The sequence below is a fragment of the Coregonus lavaretus genome (genome assembly GCF_964263955.1).
Source record: "Coregonus lavaretus genome assembly, chromosome: 6".
NCBI lineage: Eukaryota > Metazoa > Chordata > Actinopteri > Salmoniformes > Salmonidae > Coregonus > Coregonus lavaretus.
The window spans coordinates 45,246,033-45,266,432 of record NC_139993.1 but is presented as its reverse complement, the minus strand read 5'-3'; the positions used below and the strand labels follow the sequence as shown (position 1 = coordinate 45,266,432).

General features: G+C 44.6%; 1 protein-coding gene across 1 annotated transcript; it reads right to left on the bottom strand.

The window, feature by feature from the left end:
- Nucleotides 1-275: 275 nt before the first annotated feature.
- On the bottom strand, nucleotides 276-20,016 carry LOC311131320 (histone H2A deubiquitinase MYSM1-like). Its single transcript, XM_084164226.1, has 16 exons — nucleotides 19,934-20,016; nucleotides 10,433-10,508; nucleotides 10,262-10,332; nucleotides 10,074-10,154; nucleotides 9,866-9,950; nucleotides 9,468-9,566; nucleotides 8,631-9,349; nucleotides 8,338-8,468; nucleotides 8,111-8,211; nucleotides 4,382-4,539; nucleotides 4,156-4,261; nucleotides 3,947-4,021; nucleotides 2,157-2,345; nucleotides 1,959-2,088; nucleotides 1,650-1,813; nucleotides 276-1,425 (listed from the first exon to the last, which is right to left on the bottom strand). The coding sequence occupies exons 1-16, from the start codon at nucleotides 19,987-19,989 to the stop codon at nucleotides 1,054-1,056; spliced, it is 2,613 nt and encodes an 870-aa protein (XP_084020352.1). The 5' UTR covers nucleotides 19,990-20,016; the 3' UTR covers nucleotides 276-1,053.
- Nucleotides 20,017-20,400: the final 384 nt, after the last annotated feature.

Sequence of the window (20,400 nt, the reverse complement as noted above, 5' to 3'; positions counted from 1 at the left end):
AAGAAATACTGATTTATGCATTTTCCATTTACTTTGACAGTCCTCTGCAAGTCAAAATTTGCATGGCAAAGGAGGAACCAGAGTTTATAAACCATACTGTAGTGTACTCTCTTTGGAGGAACAGTCGTGTTGTGAGTACAAATCCCGCTGCAACTTCATGCGCAAGAACAACGTTCCGACAATGACCGTCTCGTCAAATATAACATTCTGCAGACTGTGTATATTAATAATGTTTGATAAATTCATAGTGTTAATAAACTGAAATTACATGCATTACAAAATATACACATTTTATTATCGACAGTGATACAGGTTCTATACAGGAACTATTATTGTCTGTTTTTCTTAAGGTAACTTCACCATAAAGCATTTGAACATCAAATGTGCAAACCTAAACATTGAAATGATAGACTTTCATTAATTTTTTCCACAAAGGTGTGGAATGGTGTAACTTCCTATACATATGGTATGAAAAGTAACATGTAAAAACTTGGTCCATTACTTGTTCTAGCAATGTTTTTTTTCTCATTAAATACAGTATAAAGCCTTCTAAAACAGTAGCCAGACTTGATTTAGCTTGCCTTGTGCAACAGGTAGGCAGAGTTTTCCCTTTTGGAAACAAACTCCACATAGTGCACCAGTCGAGCTAAATCAAGTACGCCTACTAACAAACCTAAAAAAATGGATTTAAAAAAAGGGGCAATCTGGAGCCACATCCATTTTTGGAATGATAAATTATTTATATGTACCCATTGATTCTTGAACTGTCGTACCCCATCAGAACCCAAAATATACACTTGTTTTACTACAATGTTTGTAAACAAAGTGCAAACAAACACTATATAGCCTCAAAACATGGTTGAAACGATCATTTTTATATCATGGATGGTCAGTTCTTGCATCCATAGCTCTGTCTATGAATTTAGGAGTGGTTACATCTCCAGTCCCATCCCCCAGCTTTTTACCGAAACAGGGGCAGGGAAAACGCTTTGTTATTGTTTCAACAGCTGATTGCAGCTTTACGAACTGGATAAATAGAGAAATCTATTAGATTCAGAATAGATAATCATGACCAGTCAACAACACAGAACCAAACTGTATTGGATGTAAATTCTCTTGATTAGCTGTGTGTGAGTTAGTATTTTCTATATTAGGCGTTTCTATATTATCAATTGGCGAGATCGATTCATTCTCCCAGTTTTCCTGTGTTCCTGTGTCGTCTGTTCCTCGGACGTTGATTGGCTGAGCGAAGGGGAAGGCATGAGTGTTGATTGGCTCTGAGGAGTCAGAGGTTTCACCCTCATCCTGGTCTCTGGGTTTCTCGGTAACAAAGTGTGACAAGAAGAGAGTGTGGATCTGGGAGAGGAAGGGGTCTCCTTCCTCCTCTAGCAGGGGCTCCAGATACCTCCCTAAAGATGACATCATCTAGAAAGAGAGAGACGGAGGTTGGGACAGGGAGGAGAGAGAGAGCAAGACAGGGATTGGAAAGGAATAGGATACAAGGTTGAGACAGATGTTGAGAAATGGAAGTGAGGCAGGGATGAAAGAGAAAGATGAAAAAGGACTCCGACAGCAAGCAGAGAGAAGGAGGGCTGAGACAGCAATATGAGACAGGGTAAGATAGAGTGACTAGAGACAAGGTGACCTACCTTCTCCAGACAGGTGAGATGAGAGTCCCTGCGGAACAGCCTGTCCATCTGGACACTGCCATGGGCGTGTTTATATTTGTGGATGATCCACTCCGCCCTCCTCATCAGCTGGCTCCAGTCAGGCTGCTGCTGGGAACACTGGTAGTCAAACCTGTAGGGCAGCTCTGAGAGACGGAGGGAGGGAGGGAAGGAGAGAGGTAGAGGGAGGGAGAGAGGATGAATACGCACGCTCAGACTATATCTATTGTTTTACCAAGTTGATCAGAGGTTGTGAAAGGGATCATGTTTAGAGGTGTATGTGTGTCATACTCTGTGGTCCAGGTCCTTGGTCCTCTCTGACCATCAGGCAGGTGGTCTGGGAGCGGGGGGAGGGGTTAGCAGGGTCAAACGGACTCACAATCATCCCAATAAAGGGGGCTCCGCCTCGAGAGAAATAACTCTGAGAGAAAGAGAGAGAGTCAGAACACAGTCACTCACACACACACACACACACACACCTGTACGTACCTGGAACTGGTCCTGTGTGTGTATATCCCGTAGAGAGGGGTTAGGGTGGAAGGTGGGGTGAGAGTGGTACCATCCCACTACAGCCAAGCCCAGGCTAGACAGCAGCTCACAGGCCTGAGTCTGAGACAAAGGGTCCATCTCACACTGCAGACCTGTACTCACACTGTTACACGGCTCCGCTGCAACAATCTAGCACATAGAGACACACACCAATACAGTGCATTCGGAAAGTATTCAGACCCTTTGACTTTTTCCACATTTTGTTATGTTACAGCCTTATTCTAAAGTGGTTTAAATTGTATTTTTCCCCCCTTATCAATTTACACACAATACCCCATGATGACAAAGCAAAAACAGGTTTTTAGAAATGTTAGCAAATTTATTAAAAATAAAAAACGAAAATATTACATTTACATAAGTATTCAGACCCTTTACTCAGTAGTTGTTGAAGCACCTTTCGCAGCGATTACAGCCTTGAGTCTTCTTGGGTATGACGCTACAAGCTTGGCACACATGTATTTAGGGAGTTCCTCCCATTCTTCTCTGCAGATCCTCTCAAGCTCTGTCAGGATGGATTGGGAGCGTCACTGCACAACTATTTTCAGGTCTCTCCAGAGATGTTCGATCGGCTTCAAGTCCTGGCTCAGGCTGGGCCACTCAAGGACATTCAGAGACTGTTGTCTTGGCTGTGTGCTTAGGGTCATTGCCCTGTTGGAAGGTGAACCTTCACCCCAGTCTGAGGTCCTGAGCGCTCGGGAGCAGGTTTTCATCAAGGATCTCTCTGTACTTTGCTCCGTTAATCTTTCCCTCGATCCTGACTAGTCCCCCAGTCCCTGCCGCTGAAAAACATCCCCACAGCATGATGCTGTCACCACCATGCTTCACAGTAGGGACGGTGCCAGGTTTCCTCCAGACGTGACGCTTGGCATTCAGGCCAAAGAGAGTCCTTTAGGTGCAATTTGGCAAACTCCAAGCGGGCTGTCGTGCATTTTACTGAGGAGTGGCTTCCTTCTGGCCACTCTACCATAAAGGCCTGATTGGTGGAGTGCTGCAGAGATGGTTGTCCTTCTGGAAAGTTCTCCCATCTCCACAGAGGAACTCTGTCAGAGTGACCATCGGGTTCTTGGTCACCTCCCTAACCAAGGCCCTTCTCCCCCGATTGCGCAGTTTGGCCGTGCGGCCAGCTCTAGGAAGAGTCTTGGTGGTTCCAAACTTCTTCCATTTAAGAATGATGGAGGCCACTGTGTTCTTGGGGACCTTCAATGCTGCAGAAATGTTTTTGTACCCTTCCCCAGCTCTGTGCCTCGACACAATCCTGTCTCGGAGCTCTACGGACAATTCCTTCGACCTCATGGCTTAGTTTTTGCTCTGACATGCACTGTCAACTGTGGGACCTTATATAGACAGATGTGTGCCTTTCCAAATGATGTCCAATCAATTGAATTTACGACAGGTGGACTCCAATCAAGTTGTAGAAACATCTCAAGGATGATCAATGGAAACAGGATGCACCTGAGCTCAATTTCGAGTCTCATAGCAAAGGGTCTGAATATTTAATTTGCAAAAAAAACCTGTTTTCGCTTTTTCATTATGCTGCATTGTGTGTAGATTGATGAGGATTATTATTTTTTAAATCCATTTCAGAATAAGGCTGTAACGTAAGAAAATGTGGAAAAAGTCAAGGGGTCCGAATACGTTCCGAATGCACTGTAGATACAGAGACACACACACAGGATAGACTAGTTTTCAGCATTTTCTTTGTCAACATCATCATGAAGTGGTAGTTTCACCTTCAGGACCTTGTCCACCTCGCTGTAGGCTCCTCCCAGGAGCCCGATGACCTCACCCATCGACACATGGGCATGCTGGGTAAAAATACAAACACAAAGACACTGAGCCCTAAGACTTTGGTAAACAACGCACACTGATATCTCTGTCTGTGTGTTCATGTGTGAACATGGTTGCTTTGTTAAATACATGTGTAGATGTGTGTACCTACCATGTCCATGATGAGGAGAGCCTCGGCACATACTATCACCTGGAAGGGCTCCTGTCTTTCCTTTCCAAACTCACGACACGGAATCAGCTGGAACGGATCCAGCAACCTGACAATGGAGAGAGAGAGACATTTATTGAATGTAAGGTACAGTACACATTTATAAGGATCCACAGTGTTTCGTGACAACACACACAGGCATCATTGGTTGTATATACCAACCACTCACCCTCTGTGCCTGGAGACCTTACAGGGTTTATGCGGTCTCCTCATCTCTCTCCTCAGGGCTAGCTCCTCTGCACTCAGGTGCTCATATGTCTGTCCCTCCAGGTCTTTAGCGTCCCGCCAGTTCCCCCACACATCCCTCACACGACGCTTCCTGGTTCGCTACAATACACAACCAATCAACATGTCATACAGCTAGCTATAACGGGTCACAGACACCTAATTTTATGCACACTTCGACAATAACACCGAACCGTGCGCGAGGGCCCCCATCGACCCAGAGGACTGGGTGATCTCGCTCTCCGAGGGCGACGTGAGTAAGGTCTTTAAATCAGATCAACACTCACAAGGCTTCATGCCACAACGACTACCACCCTGTAGCACTCACATCTGTAATCATGAAGTGCTTTGAAAGGCTAGTTATGCCCTCATCCATATCAACGGGGCTGCAGTGGAGCAGGTCGAGAGCTTCAAGTTCCTGGGTCACTAAGGACTTAAAATTATCCACTCACACGCGCAGAGTCGTGAAGAAGGAGCGACAGTGCCTCTTCCCCCTCAGGATGTTGAAAAGGTTTGGCATGAGCCCTCAAAAAGTTGTACAGCTGCACCATTGAGAGCTTCTTAACTGGCTGCATCACTGTTTGGTATGGCAACAGCACCGCCCTCGAACGCAAGGAGCTACAGAGGGTGATGCGGACAGCCCAGTACATCACTGGGGCGAGCTCCCTGCCATCTAGGACCTCTATATCAGGTGGTGTGAAAAGAAGGCCCAGAAAATTGTTAAAGATTCCAGCCACCCAAGCCATAGACTGCTCTCTCTGCTTCCTCAAGGCAAGCAGTACCGGTACATCAAGTCTGACACCAACAGGCTCCTGAACAGCTTATATCCTCAAGCCATAAGACTGCTAAATAAAAAAATAAAAAATATGCCATTTAGCAGACGCTTTTATCCAAAGCGACTTACAGTCATGCGTGCATACATTTTTTTTGTGTATGGGTGCTCCCGGGGATCGAACCCAATACCTTGGCGTTACAAGCGCCGTGCTCTACCAGCTGAGCTACAGAAGACCACAGAATTTGCTAAAGAAATAGCTAACAGAATGGCTACATGGACTATCTGAGTTGCCTCTTGTATCTTATTTGTATTTTGTACTGTCTCTATGCACACTCACAGGACTCTACACACTCACACACACATAACATGAACACACATTTCTACTCACTCTACACAAACACACACACTCACAATCATAATTTACGCTGCTGCTCTGTTTATCAGATATCCTGATTCCTAGTCACCTTACCCCTATACATACACTACGTGACCAAAAGTATGTGGACACCTGCTCGTCGAACATCTCATTCCAAAATCATGGGCATTAATATGGAGTTGGTCCCCCCTTTCCTGCTATAACAGCCTCCAGTCTTCTGGGAAGGCTTTTCACTAGATGTTGGAACATTGCTTCCATTCAGCCGCAAGAGCATTAGTGAGGTCGGGCACTGATGTAGGCCTGGCTCACAGTCGGCGTTCCAATTCATCCCAAAGGTGTTCGATGGGGTTGAGGTCAGGGCTCTGTGCAGGCCAGTCAAGTTCTTCCACACCGATCTTGACAAACCATTTGTGTATGGACCTCGCTTTGTGCGCGGGGGCATTGTCATGCTGAAACAGGAAAGGACCTTCCCCAAACTGTTGCCACAAAGATGGAAGCACAGAATCGTCTAGAATGTCATTCTATGCTGTAGCCCGAACCATTAAAAACAGCCCCGGACCATTATTCCTCCTCCACCAAACTTTAAAGTTGCACTATGCATTGGGGCAGGTAGCGTTCTACGGGCATCCGCCAAACCCATATTCGTCCGTCGGACTACCAGATGGTGAAGCGTGATTCATCACTCCAGAGAACGTGTTTCCACTGCTCCAGAGTCCAATGGTGGCGAACTTTACACCACTCCAGCCGACGCTTGGCATTGCGCATGGTGATCTTAGGCTTGTGTGCGGGCTGCTCGATCATGGAAACCCACTTCATGAAGCTCCCGACGAACAGTTCTTGTGCTGACGTTGCTTCCAGAGGCAGTTTGGAACTCGGTAGTGAGTGTTGCAATCGAGGACAGATTCTTTTTACGTACTGCGCGCTTCAGTACTCACCAGTTCTGTAATGTGAGCTTGTGTGGCCTACCACTTTGCGGCTGAGCAGTTGTTGATCCTTTACGTTTCCACTTACCAATAACAGCACTTACAGTTGACCAGGGAAGCTCTAGCATGCCAGACATTTTACGAACTGACTTGTTGGAAAGGTGGCATCCTATGACGGTGCCACGTTGAAAGTCACTGTGCTCTTCAGTAAGGCCATTCTACTGTCAATGTTTGTCTATGGAGATTGCATGGCTGTGTGCTCGATTTTATACACCTGTCAGCAACGGGTGTGGCTGAAATAGCCGAATCCACTAATTTAAAGGGGTGTCCATATACTTTTGTATATATAGTGTATCTACCTCTATCACTCCAGTATCCCTGCACACTGTCCCATGGTATTGGAACTGACCCTGTATATAGCTTCTCACTTTCTCGTGTTCTTCTTATTTCCATTTTTCGTGTGTTTTTATACTACCTTATGTTATTTTTAGTGCTATATTGATTACTGCATTGCTGGGTTTGAGCATGCAAGAAAGAAAGGCATTTCACTGTACTTGTGCAGTGACAAACTTTCTACATACACCTGGTGAAGAGCTATGATAAACCTTATATAGAACTGTAATGGAAGTATTATAGTACTGTAATAGACATGTATAGGCACCTTTAAAGATAAAATACTTATTTTGTGAAACTGCTCGTCCGTTTGAGATATTACAACAACAAAGAAGTTACTGCAAACAACGAACACGTTTTTTTCCCCACTTACATCATTGCACATGCAATAGAACCAGATCCCCAGTGTCCGGTCTGGAGCGTGAAGTCACGAGCTCTGCTGTTTGGCCACTGCGTAGCTACCTAGCGGTGCCAAAAGCCCTGGTCTGCCCTAGAAAGCCTATGTAAATTACGATCGCCAGAACGGCGAAAATCAAAAAATGTTGGGCTCTAAAATGTGTTTATTATGATCAAGTTCGAGCCCCACTGTGAATTATTTTAAAGTTTGCTACAATTCGAGACATTTAATTAAATAGTGATCCATTCTGACTACTACATTTGTCGTCACACAGAACCACGTGCTGACACAGACCAATCATGGGCCGGCAGCGTAGAGTTGACTCTCTGGCAGGATGAAAACGCCTAAATGACCATAATCCTTTGCTAGTTACGGCCACTTTCACCATGATCCTTAGTGACTTGTTGTTGCCATTCAGCCCCATTCAGTAATATGGCACGCTTCATATGCCATCGGGCGTTTTCCACAGGAATACATGGATGACGTCCGCGCTATCACTATCTACTGGTTTTAATGTCTATGGATACAACAGCACAATATGTACTGCAAGTATTTTTCCCATGCTGCCGGACGCTCCTCTCCTCCATTTCATCAACAAAACAACAACAAATGCTCTGAGCAAACAGTGGCGCTGTTTCCCCAAATGCAGATTCAATCTTTAATAAACCGAATATAAATGACAAACCTACGTCTGACAAATACCTGACATAGATAGGTGTTCTCACACCATGCTCTATCATCTGGACCAGCTAGAGGGTTCTGGGGTACAGTAGGGGGTCAGAGGTTACAGAGGTCAGAGGTTGACTCACCATGCTCTGTAGTCTTTGGGCCAGCTGGTATTCCATAGTGTCTCTGCTCTCTCTGGGTTTAGAACGATCCACCACCCTGGGACGGTTATACACTGCCTGATCTGGAGGGGAAGAGTGGAGAGAACAGACAAGGTAGATCAGACAAATCAGAAAAATGAGCATAACCAAGAAAGATCGAGACTGAGAAAAAGAGAGAGAAAATCAGACTAGTAGTGAGTCCTAGTTACCACAGTTGAAGTTGATGCCTCCTATCAGCTCCAGGTAGGTGTGTATTCTGCCGATACAGTTGACATCTCCACAGTTCTTCAGACCAGGACGCACTGACGTCTTGTTCAAGTACCTGGGCTTACTCTTCAACCTGAGACAAACATACACAAAAAGCATGTTGAAAGTGAAAACTTGATGTCTCTGATTGGTTGTGGTTGTGTGTATTTTGTATTTGTATTTATTATAGATCCCCATTAGCTGCTGCCTTGGCAGCAGCTACTCTTCCTGGGGTCCAGTGTGTGTATGCGTTTACCATTGGTCCAGCATGTAGTTCCTGATCCTCAGGTATCTCTCTGGGGTTTTGGATGGCCGTCCCTCAAAGAATTCTGGGATAGCTTGTTTCTCCTCCTCTGTGATGGTTGCCAGGTCCAGCTCCACTTCCTGCTCGGGGGCTGTAAGCTCCTCCTCTTCCTCTTCAGACTCCTCCCCTTGTTCCTCCCCTGCTTCTTGCCACCCAGACCCCCCTGTCTCCTCTCCAGACTCCCTCAGGGGCTCAGCAGTTCCCCCCTCACACTGTCCACTGGGGGCCTGCTCTGCTGGGCAGGGGGCTGTGAGGGGAGATGGAGGGCTACAGTTAGGTTGCTCCTGATCAGTCTCTCCCAGCCTGGGGTGTGTCTGGTTGGGTTGCACCTGGTGGGTCTCTCCATGGTTGTCCAGCTCCTCTGGCGCTCCAGGCTCACGTGTCTCAGTCCTAACTCCTGCCTGGAGGTCCTCGCCAATCCCCTCAATCCTTCTTTCTCCTCCATTTCCTTCTCCACTCCCACCCTCATCGCTGAAGTCGTCAGTGATGTCCACCTCCTCCTCCTCTTCGTCCCCCAGTCTCTCTATCCGGACAGCGTTAGTCAGAGCTGACAGGTGGGTGGGGACAGACAGGCCAGAGGTGGACACTGTTGACCCTGTCTCTGTGACCTGGCCTAAAACCACCGGGGCTGTAGGGGTCGCCACTGCAATAGCATTGCCCTCTGATTTAGCCTGTAGGCAGAGAGGACAGGGAGAGTGATATGGTGAGAGAGGACAGAGACCGTAGGATCTCTCAAATATATCCTGGTTGGCTGAGCTCGAAGAGATGTCGTCTAGAGGACAGTGTTACCTTGTGTTTGAAGTACTGTCTGGCGTAGCTCTTCACCTGTAGAACGGTCCGACTGCCTACCAGCTTGGAGATCTTAGTCCACCTACGGCCAAACTGCGCCTGGGGGTATAAAAAGTAGGGTGTCATCTGAGAGAGGAGAGGAGAGGAGAGGAGAGGAGAGGAGAGGAGAGGAGAGGAGAGGAGAGGAGAGGAGAGGAGAGGAGAGGAGAGGAGAGGAGAGGAGAGGAGAGGAGAGGAGAGGAGAGGAGAGGAGAGGAGAGGAGAGGAGAGGAGAGGAGAGGAGAGGAGAGGAGAGGAGAGGAGAGGAGAGGAGAGGAGAGGAGAGGAGAGGAGAGGAGAGGAGAGGAGAGGAGAGGAGAGGAGAGGAGAGGAGAGGAGAGGAGAGGAGAGGGTCATACCAGTCCTGTCTCAAACAGCTCCTTCTCCTGCTGAGACCAGCGAGTGGCTGTAGAGGAGCCTGAACCTGAAGGCTTGGCAGGAGACCTTGGTGAAAACACAGCAGTAACAGTATTATGTCAGAGGCAACAACACATCAGAGGGGTGGGAAGTGAACATTTTCACAAGAGGTTTAGATCAACACAAGGACAAATGGGACGACTGACTCACTTCTTCACTTTGGGTTTAGGCTTGCAGTTAGGTGAGTTGGCCCACACACTCTTGGGCAGCTCTTTACCTGTCAAATAATACCTAGAGAAGTGCTTAAGGACTAGAACAATCTTATATCAAGAAAGACAGACAAACAAACACATCAAAATCTATCCCAGGGGTGTGTGTACGGTCTTTGAGAAGGATACTGTTCTTCCAGCAGCATGTTCTCGATCACCTCTCTGTTCTCTGCACTGATAGAGCTGTCTAGTTCCCACGGCTATAGGGGAAAGAGAGAGTCAACACTCACATGAAGACCAACACACAGTACCCACCTAACTTCCATCGTGCCATATTGATTTGGTAGCAACACTTCTTACCAAGACCCCAGTATTGGTCTTCCATGCTGACTGCAGGTACTGGTCCTGGAGTAGCGCTGCTCCGTCACCAAAGCCCCTGACATAGAAGTGATATAGCTATTATGCATCTCTCACTCCAGCAGGAATGTGATAATGCTGTACACACCTTTTCTATTCAGATACTGTCCATACACACCATTATATACAGTCATGTGAAAAAGTAAGTACACCCCCTGGAAAGTGGTCTTTTTTTTAAACCTATTTGGACATGGATATTTGAGCTAAATTCCCACCACATTCATTAATAAAGATAACCCAATTTAACAAATAAAAAAATTAAAATATAATGCAAATGTTATGCAATTAAATTAAACAAAAATGACTCTTCCTTATGCAGAAAAAGTTAGTACACCCCTACCTTTACCATCACATAAAATGGCTAAAATTAGAATCAGGTGCATCAAAACAGGTGCAAATGATTAGAAAATCATTAGAGAAAACCTTAGGAGGCTCCAGCCTTCCATAAAGATTAGAAACTTGGTCTGGTTTGGTCTTAACCATATGGGTGTGTGGTAACACATCATGCCAAGATCAAAATACCTACCCGAGGCCCTCAGAAGAAAGATTATTGATGCCCATGAGTCTGGGAGGGGTTACAAATCAATTTCCAAGTAATCCGAAGTACATCATTCCACTGTCCAACGGCTCATCTACAAATTGAGATAATTACAGACCACTGGCAATCTACCTAGGACAGGTCGTCCCACCAAATTCAGCCCAAGAGCTGACTGAAAGATGCTCATAGAAGTCTCTAAGAACCCCAGAGTAACATCAAGGGATCTACAGGCTTCTCTTGCCACAATCAATGTCGAAGTGCATGAGTAAACTGCCAGAAAGAGACTGCACAAACTTGGCCTACATGGGAGGTCAGGAAGGAAGAAGCCTCTGCTTTCAAAAAAGAATATCAAGACACAACTGACGTTTGCCAGACAACACCTGGGTAGAGACCAAAACTACTGGAACAATGTGCTCTGGACAGATGAGTCAAAGGTGGAGTTGTTTGGCCTCAATGCCAGAAGCCATGTTTGGCGAAAACGAAACACTGCCTTTGAACAGAAGAACCTCATACCAACCGTAAAGCATGGAGGCGGTGGCATTATGGTTTGGGACTGATTTGCTGCCTCAGGGCCTGGCCAACTTGCCATCATTGAGTCAACCATGAATTATATATTGTACCATAGAAATCTTGAGGAGAATGTGAGGCCATCTGTCAAAAAGCTGAAGCTGAACCGAACATGGATCTTGCAACAGGACAATGATCCAAAACACAAAAGCAAAGCTACAACAGAATGGCTCAAAAATAAGAAATGGAGGGTTATGGAATGGCAGAGTCAAAGCCCAGATCTCAATCCTATCGAAATGCTGTGGGGGGACTTGAAGCGGGCCGTGCATGCAAGAAAGCCCTCGAACATGACACAGTTGAAGCAGTACTGTAAAGAAGAGTGGGCAAAAATTCCTCCCAGTCGATGTAAGAGACTGATATACAGTTACAAGAAATGTCTACATTAAGTTCTTTCAGCCAAAGGGGGCAACACAAGCTATTGAAGCTAGGGGTGTACTTATTTTTTCCGCACTATGGAATTGTATTTCTGTTGATTTATGATGAATAAATGATTGCAAAGTATAATCGTTCAGTGTCATTTGTTAAATCAGGTTACCTTTATCTGTCAATAGTGTTGAAGTGAAGATTACATATTCAGCTGTCCAAATATGTATATAAAAAAAGAAAAAGACAACTTTCCAGAGGGTGTACTTACTTCTTCACATGACTGTATATATATAAACTACCAGTCAAAAGTTTGGACACACCTTCAAGGGTTTTTCTTTATTTGTAAAAAATTTTACATTGTAGAATAATAGTGAAGATATCAAAACTATGAAATAACACATACGGAATCATGTAGTAACCAAAAAAGTGTTAAACAAATCAAAATATATTTTATATTTGATATTCTTCAAATAGCCACCCTTTGCCTTGATGACAACTTTGCACAATCTTGGCATTCTCTCAACCAGCTTCATGATGTAGTCACCTGGAATGCATTTCAATTAACAGGTGTGCCTTCTTAAAAGTTAATTTGTGGAATTTCTTTCCTTCTTAATGCGTTTGAGCCAATCAGTTGTATTGTGACAAGGTAGGGTTGGTATACAGAAGATAGCCCTATTTGGTAAAATACCAAGTCCATTCTATGGCAAGAACAGCTAAAATAAGCAAAGAGAAATTACAGTCCATCATTACTTTAAGACATGAAGGTCAGTCAATGCAGAAAATGTCAATCTTCAAGTGCAGTCAGTTGCAAAAACCATCAAGCACTATGATGAAACTGGCTCTCATGAGGACCGCCACAGGAATGGAAGACCCAGAGTTACCTCTGCTGCAGAGCATAGGTTCATTAGAGCTACCAGCCTCAGAAATTGCAGCCCAAATAAATGCTTCACAGAGTTCAAGTAACAGACACATCTCAACATCAATTGTTCAGAGGAGACTGTGTGAATCAGGCCTTCATGGTCAAATTGCTGCAAAGAAACCACTACTAAAGGACACCAATAAGAAGAAGAGACCTGCTTGAGCCAAGAAACACGAGCAATGGACATTAGACCGGTGGAAATGTGTCCTTTGGTCTGGAGTCCAAATTGGAGATTTGTTGTTCAAACCGCCGTGTCTTTGTGAGACGCGGTGTGGGTGAACGGATGATCTCTGCATGCGTAGTTCCCCACTGTAAAGCATGGAGGAGGTGGTGTTATGGTGTAGGGGTGCTTTGCTGGTGACACGGTCTGTGATTTATTTAGAATTCAAGGCACACTTAACCAGCATTGCTACCACAGCATTCTGCAGGGATATGCCATCCCATCTGGTTTGGGCTTAGTGGGACTATCATTTGTTTTTCAACAGGACAATGACCCAACACACCTCCAGGCTGTGTAAGGGCTATTTTACCAAGAAGGAGAGTGATGGAGTGCTGCATTAGATGACCTGGCCTCCACAATCCCCTGACCTAAACCCAATTGAGATGGTTTGGGATGAGTCGGATGGCAGAGTGAAGGAAAAGCAGACAACAAGTGCTCAGCATATGTGGGGACTCCTTCAAGACTGTTGGTAAAGCAATCCAGGTGAAGCTGGTTGAGAAAATGCCAAGAGTGTGCAAAGCTGTCATCAAGGCAAAGGGTGGCTATTTGAAGAATCTCAAATATAAAATATATTTTGATTTGTTTAACACTTTTTTGGTTACTACATCATTCCATATGTGTCATTTCATAGTTTTGATGTCTTCACTATTATTCTACAATGTAAAAAAAAAAAAAGGAAAACCCTTGAATGAGTAGGTGTCCAAACTTTTGACTGGTACTGTATGTATGTATGTACAGTGGGGAAAAAAAGTATTTAGTCAGCCACCAATTGTGCAAGTTCTCCCACTTAAAAAGATGAGAGAGGCCTGTAATTTTCATCATAGGTACACGTCAACTATGACAGACAAAATGAGAAAAGAAATTCCAGAAAATCACATTGTAGGATTTTTTATGAATTTATTTGCAAATTATGGTGGAAAATAAGTATTTGGTCAATAACAAAAGTTTCTCAATACTTTGTTATATACCGTTTGTTGGCAATGACACAGGTCAAACGTTTTCTGTAAGTCTTCACAAGGTTTTCACACACTGTTGCTGGTATTTTGGCCCATTCCTCCATGCAGATCTCCTCTAGAGCAGTGATGTTTTGGGGCTGTCGCTGGGCAACACGGATTTTCAACTCCCTCCAAAGATTTTCTATGGGGTTGAGATCTGGAGACTGGCTAGGCCACTCCAGGACCTTGAAATGCTTCTTACGAAGCCACTCCTTCGTTGCCCAGGCGGTGTGTTTGGGATCATTGTCATGCTGAAAGACCCAGCCACGTTTCATCTTCAATGCCCTTGCTGATGGAAGGAGGTTTTCACTCAAAATCTTACGATACATGGCCCCATTCATTCTTTCCTTTACACGGATCAGTCGTCCTGGTCCCTTTGCAGAAAAACAGCCCCAAAGCATGATGTTTCCACACCCATGCTTCACAGTAGGTATGGTGTTCTTTGGATGCAACTCAGCATTCTTTGTACTCCAAACACGACGAGTTGAGTTTTTACCAAAAAGTTCTATTTTGGTTTCATCTGACCATATGACATTCTCCCAATCCTCTTCTGGATCATCCAAATGCACTCTAGCAAACTTCAGACGGGCCTGGACATGTACTGGCTTAAGCAGGGGGACACAGCAGGATTTGAGTCCCTGGCGGCGTAGTGTGTTACTGATGGTAGGCTTTGTTACTTTGGTCCCAGCTCTCTGCAGGTCATTCACTAGGTCCCCCCGTGTGGTTCTGGGATTTTTGCTCACCGTTCTTGTGATCATTTTGACCCCACGGGGTGAGATCTTGCGTGGAGCCCCAGATTGAGGGAGATTATCAGTGGTGTTGTATGTCTTCCATTTCCTAATAATTGCTCCCACAGTTGATTTCTTCAAACCAAGCTGCTTACCTATTGCAGATTCAGTCTTCCCAGCCTGGTGCAGGTCTACAATTTTGTTTCTGGTGTCCTTTGACAGCTCTTTGGTCTTGGCCATAGTGGAGTTTGGAGTGTGACTGTTTGAGGTTGTGGACAGGTGTATTTTATACTGATAACAAGTTCAAACAGGTGCCATTAATACAGGTAACGAGGGGAGGACAGAGGAGCCTCTTAAAGAAGAAGTTACAGGTCTGTGAGAGCCAGAAATCTTGCTTGTTTGTAGGTGACCAAATACTTATTTTCCACCATAATTTGCAAATAAATTCATTAAAAATCCTACAATGTGATTTTCTGGATTTTTTTTTCTCAATTTGTCTGTCATAGTTGACGTGTACCTATGATGAAAATTACAGGCATCTCTCATATTTTTAAGTGGGAGAACTTGCACAATTGGTGGCTGACTAAATACTTTTTTTCCCCACTGTATGTATGTATGTATATATATGGACTCTGGCATTGCTCGTTCTGATATTTCTTAATTTATTTCTTAAATTTTGGGGGAATTTGTGTGCATTGTTTTGTATTGTTAGGTATTACTGCACTGTTGGATCTAGAAACATAAGCATTTCGCTGCACCTGCGATGACACCCGCAAAATATGTGTATGCGACCAATTAAATGTTATTTGATAACAAGGACGACATTTGTAAGTCGCTCTGGATAAGAGCGTCTGCTAAATGATGTAAATGTAAATGTAATATATATGTACTGATGTATTGTATGCATGTACAGTGAGGGGAAAAAAGTATTTGATCTCCTGCTGATTTTGTACGTTTGCCCACTGACAAAGACATGATCAGTCTATAATTGTAATGGTAGGTTTATTTGAAGTGAGAGACAGAATAACAACAACAAAATCCAGAAAAACGCATGTCAAAAATGTTATAAATTGATTTGCATTTTAATGAGGGAAATAAGTATTTGACCCCTCTGCAAAACATGACTTAGTACTTGGTAGGCAAAACCCTTGTTGGCAATCACAGAGGTCAGACGTTTCTTGTAGTTGGCCACCAGGTTTGCACACATCTCAGGAGGGATTTTGTCCCACTCCTCTTTGCAGATCTTCTCCAAGTCATTAAGGTTTCGAGGCTGACGTTTGGCAACTCGAACCTTCAGCTCCCTCCACAGATTTTCTATGGGATTAAGGTCTGGAGACTGGCTAGGCCACTCCAGGACCTTAATGTGCTTCTTCTTGAGCCACTCCTTTGTTGCCTTGGCCGTGTGTTTTGGGTCATTGTCATGCTGGAATACCCATCCACGACCCATTTTCAATGCCCTGGCTGAGGGAAGGAGGTTCTTACCCAAGATTTGACGGTACACGGCCCCGTCCATCGTCCCTTTGATGCGGTGAAGTTGTCCTGTCCCCTTAGCAGAAAAACACCCCCAAAGCATAATGTTTCCACCTCCATGTTTGATGGTGGGTATGGTGTTCTTACGGTCATAGGCAGCATTCCTCCTCCTCCAAACACGGCGAGTTGAGTTGATGCCAAAGAGCTCGATTTTGGTCTCATCTGACCACAACACTTTCACCCAGTTCTCCTCTGAATCATTCAGATGTTCATTGGCAAACTTCAGACGGGCCTGTATATGTGCTTTCTTGAGCAGGGGGACCTTGCGGGCGATGCAGGATTTCAGTCCTTCACGGCGTAGTGTGTTACCAATTGTTTTCTTGGTGACTATGGTCCCAGCTGCCTTGAGATCATTGACAAGATCCTCCCGTGTAGTTCTGGGCTGATTCCTCACCGTTCTCATGATCATTGCAACTCCACGAGGTGAGATCTTGCATGGAGCCCCAGGCCGAGGGAGATTGACAGGTCTTTTGTGTTTCTTCTATTTGCGAATAATCGCACCAACTGTTGTCACCTTCACACCAAGCTGCTTGGCGATGGTCTTGTAGCCCATTCCAGCCTTGTGTAGGTATACAATCTTGTCCCTGACATCATTGGAGAGCTCTTTGGTCTTGGCCATGGTGGAGAGTTTGGAATCTGATTGATTGATTGCTTCTGTGGACAGGTGTCTTTTATACAGGTAACAAGCTGAGATTAGGAGCACTCCCTTTAAGAGTGTGCTCCTAATCTCAGCTCGTAACCTGTATAAAAGACACCTGGGAGCCAGAAATCTTTCTAATTGAGAAGGGGTCAAATACTTATTTCCCTCATTAAAATGCAAATCAATTTATAACATTTTTGACATGCGTTTTTCTGGATTTTGTTGTTGTTATTCTGTCTCTCACTGTTCAAATAAACCTACCATAAAAATTATAGACTGATCATTTCTTTGTCAGTGGGCAAACATACAAAATCAGCAGGGGATCAAATACTTTTTTCCCTCACTGTAACTGTCAGTAGCGTTCTATTTTGGTTATATTCTTCTTATTTACTTGTTTGTTACAGACCTATATCCATCCTGCCCTGCCTTTCGAAAGTATTTGAAAGCCAAATTAACAAACAGATCACCGACCATTTCGAATCCCACCGTACCTTCTCCGCAACGGAATCCGGTTTCCGAGCTGGTCATGGGTGCACCTCAGCCCCGCTCAAGGTCCTAAACGATATTATAACCACGATCGATAAAAGACAGTACTGCGCAGCCGTCTTCATCGACCTGGCCAAGGCTTTCGACTCTGTCAACCACCGCATTCTTATTGGCAGACTAAATAGCCTTGGTTTCTCTAATGACTGCCTCGCCTGGTTCACCAACTACTTCTCAGATAGAGTTCAATGTGTCAAATCGGAGGGCCTGTTGTCTGGACCTCTGGCCGTCTCTATGGGGGTGCCACAGGGTTCAATTCTCGGACCGACTCTATTCTCTGTGTATATCAATGATGTCGCTCTTGCTGCTGGTGACACTCGGATCCACCTCTATGCGGACGACACCATTTTGTATACATCTGGCCCTTCATTGGACACTGTGTTAACAAAGCTCCAAACGAGCTTCAACGCCATACAACACTCCTTCCGTAGCATCCAACTGCTCTTAAACACTAGTAAAACTAAATGCATGCTCTTCAACCGAACGCTGCTTGCACCCGCCCACCCGACTAGAATCACTACTCTCGGCGGGTCTGACCTAGAGTATGTGGACAACTACAAATACCTAGGTGTCTGGTTAGACTGTAAACTCTTCTTCCAGACTCTCATTAAGCATCTCCAATCAAAAAAGTTAGATCTAGAATCGGCTTCCTATTTCGCAACAAAGCCTCCTTCACTCATGCTGCCAAACATGCCCTCGTAAAACTGACTATCCTACCGATCCTTGACTTCAGCGATGTCATTTACAAAATAGCCTCCAACACTCTACTCAGCAAATTGGATGTAGTCTATCACAGTGCCATCCGTTTTGTCACCAAAGCCCCATATACTACCCACCATTGTGACCTGTACGCTCTCGTTGGCTGGCCCTCACTATATATTCGTCGCCAAACCCACTGGCTCCAGGTCATCTATAAATCACTGCTAGGCAAATCCCCATCTTATCTTAGCTCACCATAGCAACACCCACCCGTAGTCTGCGCTCTAGCAGGTATATCTCACTGGTCATCCCCAAAGCCAACACCTCCTTTGGCCGCCATTCCTTCCAGTTCTCTGCTGCTAATGACTGGAACGAACTGCCAAAATCTCTGAAACTGGAGACTCTTATATCCCTCACTAACTTCAAGCGTCAGTTGTCAGAGCAGCTTACCAATCACTGCACCTGTACACAGCCCATCTGAAATTAGCCCACCCAACTACCTCATCCCCATATTGTTATTTATTTTGCTAATTTGCACCCCAGTATCTCTATTTGCACATCATCTTTTGCACATCTATCATTCCAGTGTTAATACGAAATTGTAACTAATTGGCCTATTTATTGCCTTATTTACCTCCATAACTTACTACATTCGCACACACTGTTTATATATTTTCTGTTGTATTTTTGACTTGATGTTTTGTTTACCCCACATGTAACTGTTTTTATCGCACTGCTTTGCTTTATCTTGGCCAGGTCGCAGTTGTAAATGAGAACTTGTTCTCAACTGGCTTACCTGGTTAAATAAAGGTGAAATAAAATAAAATAGTTCAATCCTTGAACTGTTATTGTCTATTGTGCCGAATTCATGTGCTAGTCAGAACTACAACATTTGCTAACTTGAACGCTGCACGTGTGTAATATAACTACAACCTTTTAGCAAGTCGGAAATGTCCGAGCTTCCTAGTTCCGACTAGCACTTGAACGCGGCATAGATGTACTGTATTATGTCATATTTTATGTTTTGTGTGGACACCAGGAAGAGTAGATGCTGGTTCAGTAACAGCTAACGGGGATCCTAATCCTCTGTAGCTCAACTGGTAGAGCACGGCGCTTGAAACGCCAAGGTAGTGGGTTCAAGCCCCGGGACCACCCATACACAAAAATGTATGCATGCATGACTGTAAGTCGCTTTGGATAAAAGCGTCTGCTAAATGGCATATTATTATTATTACTAACAAAGGAAACTCTCAATTTTGGCTATTATATATGAATGGAGGATAAATGTCAGAAAAGCAGGAATTCCTGATTAATCAGAAGAGGGAAAAAAAATCACATCCCTGGTCTATCAAAAAAGATCTGCTGCAGCAAAGACAGTGGAATGGGCGTGTCATGAGTGTCAGGTTTCACGTGGATGTGAGGCAGTTAGATGCCGGGAGCCACATCCATGTCTTTGAAATGTGTCTCTACGACGTTGTTAGGTAGTCGAAGGGGTGACCATTACATGTTAAATTATCTAGCTAATCTAATGATCAAGCGACCCTGTTGTCATCAGCTAGCGTTAGCAGCTAGTTACCGTGCTAGCCATAATTATTGAGTGTCCAACGGGTTATTTAGTGGCTCTGGTTCTCTGAATCGCCAAATATCGTTTAAACGTTATATTAATTACTTTTAGCCCATCAATGATAAACGCTCTTACCCCAATTTAGCATCATATTCGTCTCCTTCGATATCAACATCCAGCTCGTCCGCCATGTTGGCTACAGACACATTTCAAACAACGGGCCAAGTGTACGCATTCACAACAATGACAGGATTCCGAGACAACGACACCAAGTGGTGGGAGTGTGATACAGTCACTTTTCCACATTGGGTAATGCAAGCGGTGAAGATATTTGCAAGGAGTGTTGAAACTCAATACTTTTAAATGTTTTGCTTTCCTAACCTCTTCTCCTTCATTACCACCGATAAATGAAAGATCTTTGGATAAAACAAGTGCTGTCTGTAGTCGGCAGTGGCTTCTTCTCATTTCCTACCACTCATTTGAAGTCAAAGGACACAACAGGACACCATGTTCAGAAAAGCAGAATTTTAGAAATTGAGACATTTACATATATAGAACATTAGTCTGATAAATATCCCAGAATATACTCTCCTCGTTCCATC

Coding starts and splice junctions, on each gene's coding strand:
- LOC311131320 (XM_084164226.1), bottom strand. CDS start 19,989: ATGGCGGACGAGCTGGATGTTGATATCGAAGGAGACGAATATGATGCT. Junction 8,212..8,337: donor AGGCATCAACTTCAACTGTG/GTAACTAGGACT, acceptor CTTCCCCTCCAG/ATCAGGCAGTGTATAACCGT. Junction 4,022..4,155: donor CTCTCCTCATCATGGACATG/GTAGGTACACAC, acceptor ATTTTTACCCAG/CATGCCCATGTGTCGATGGG.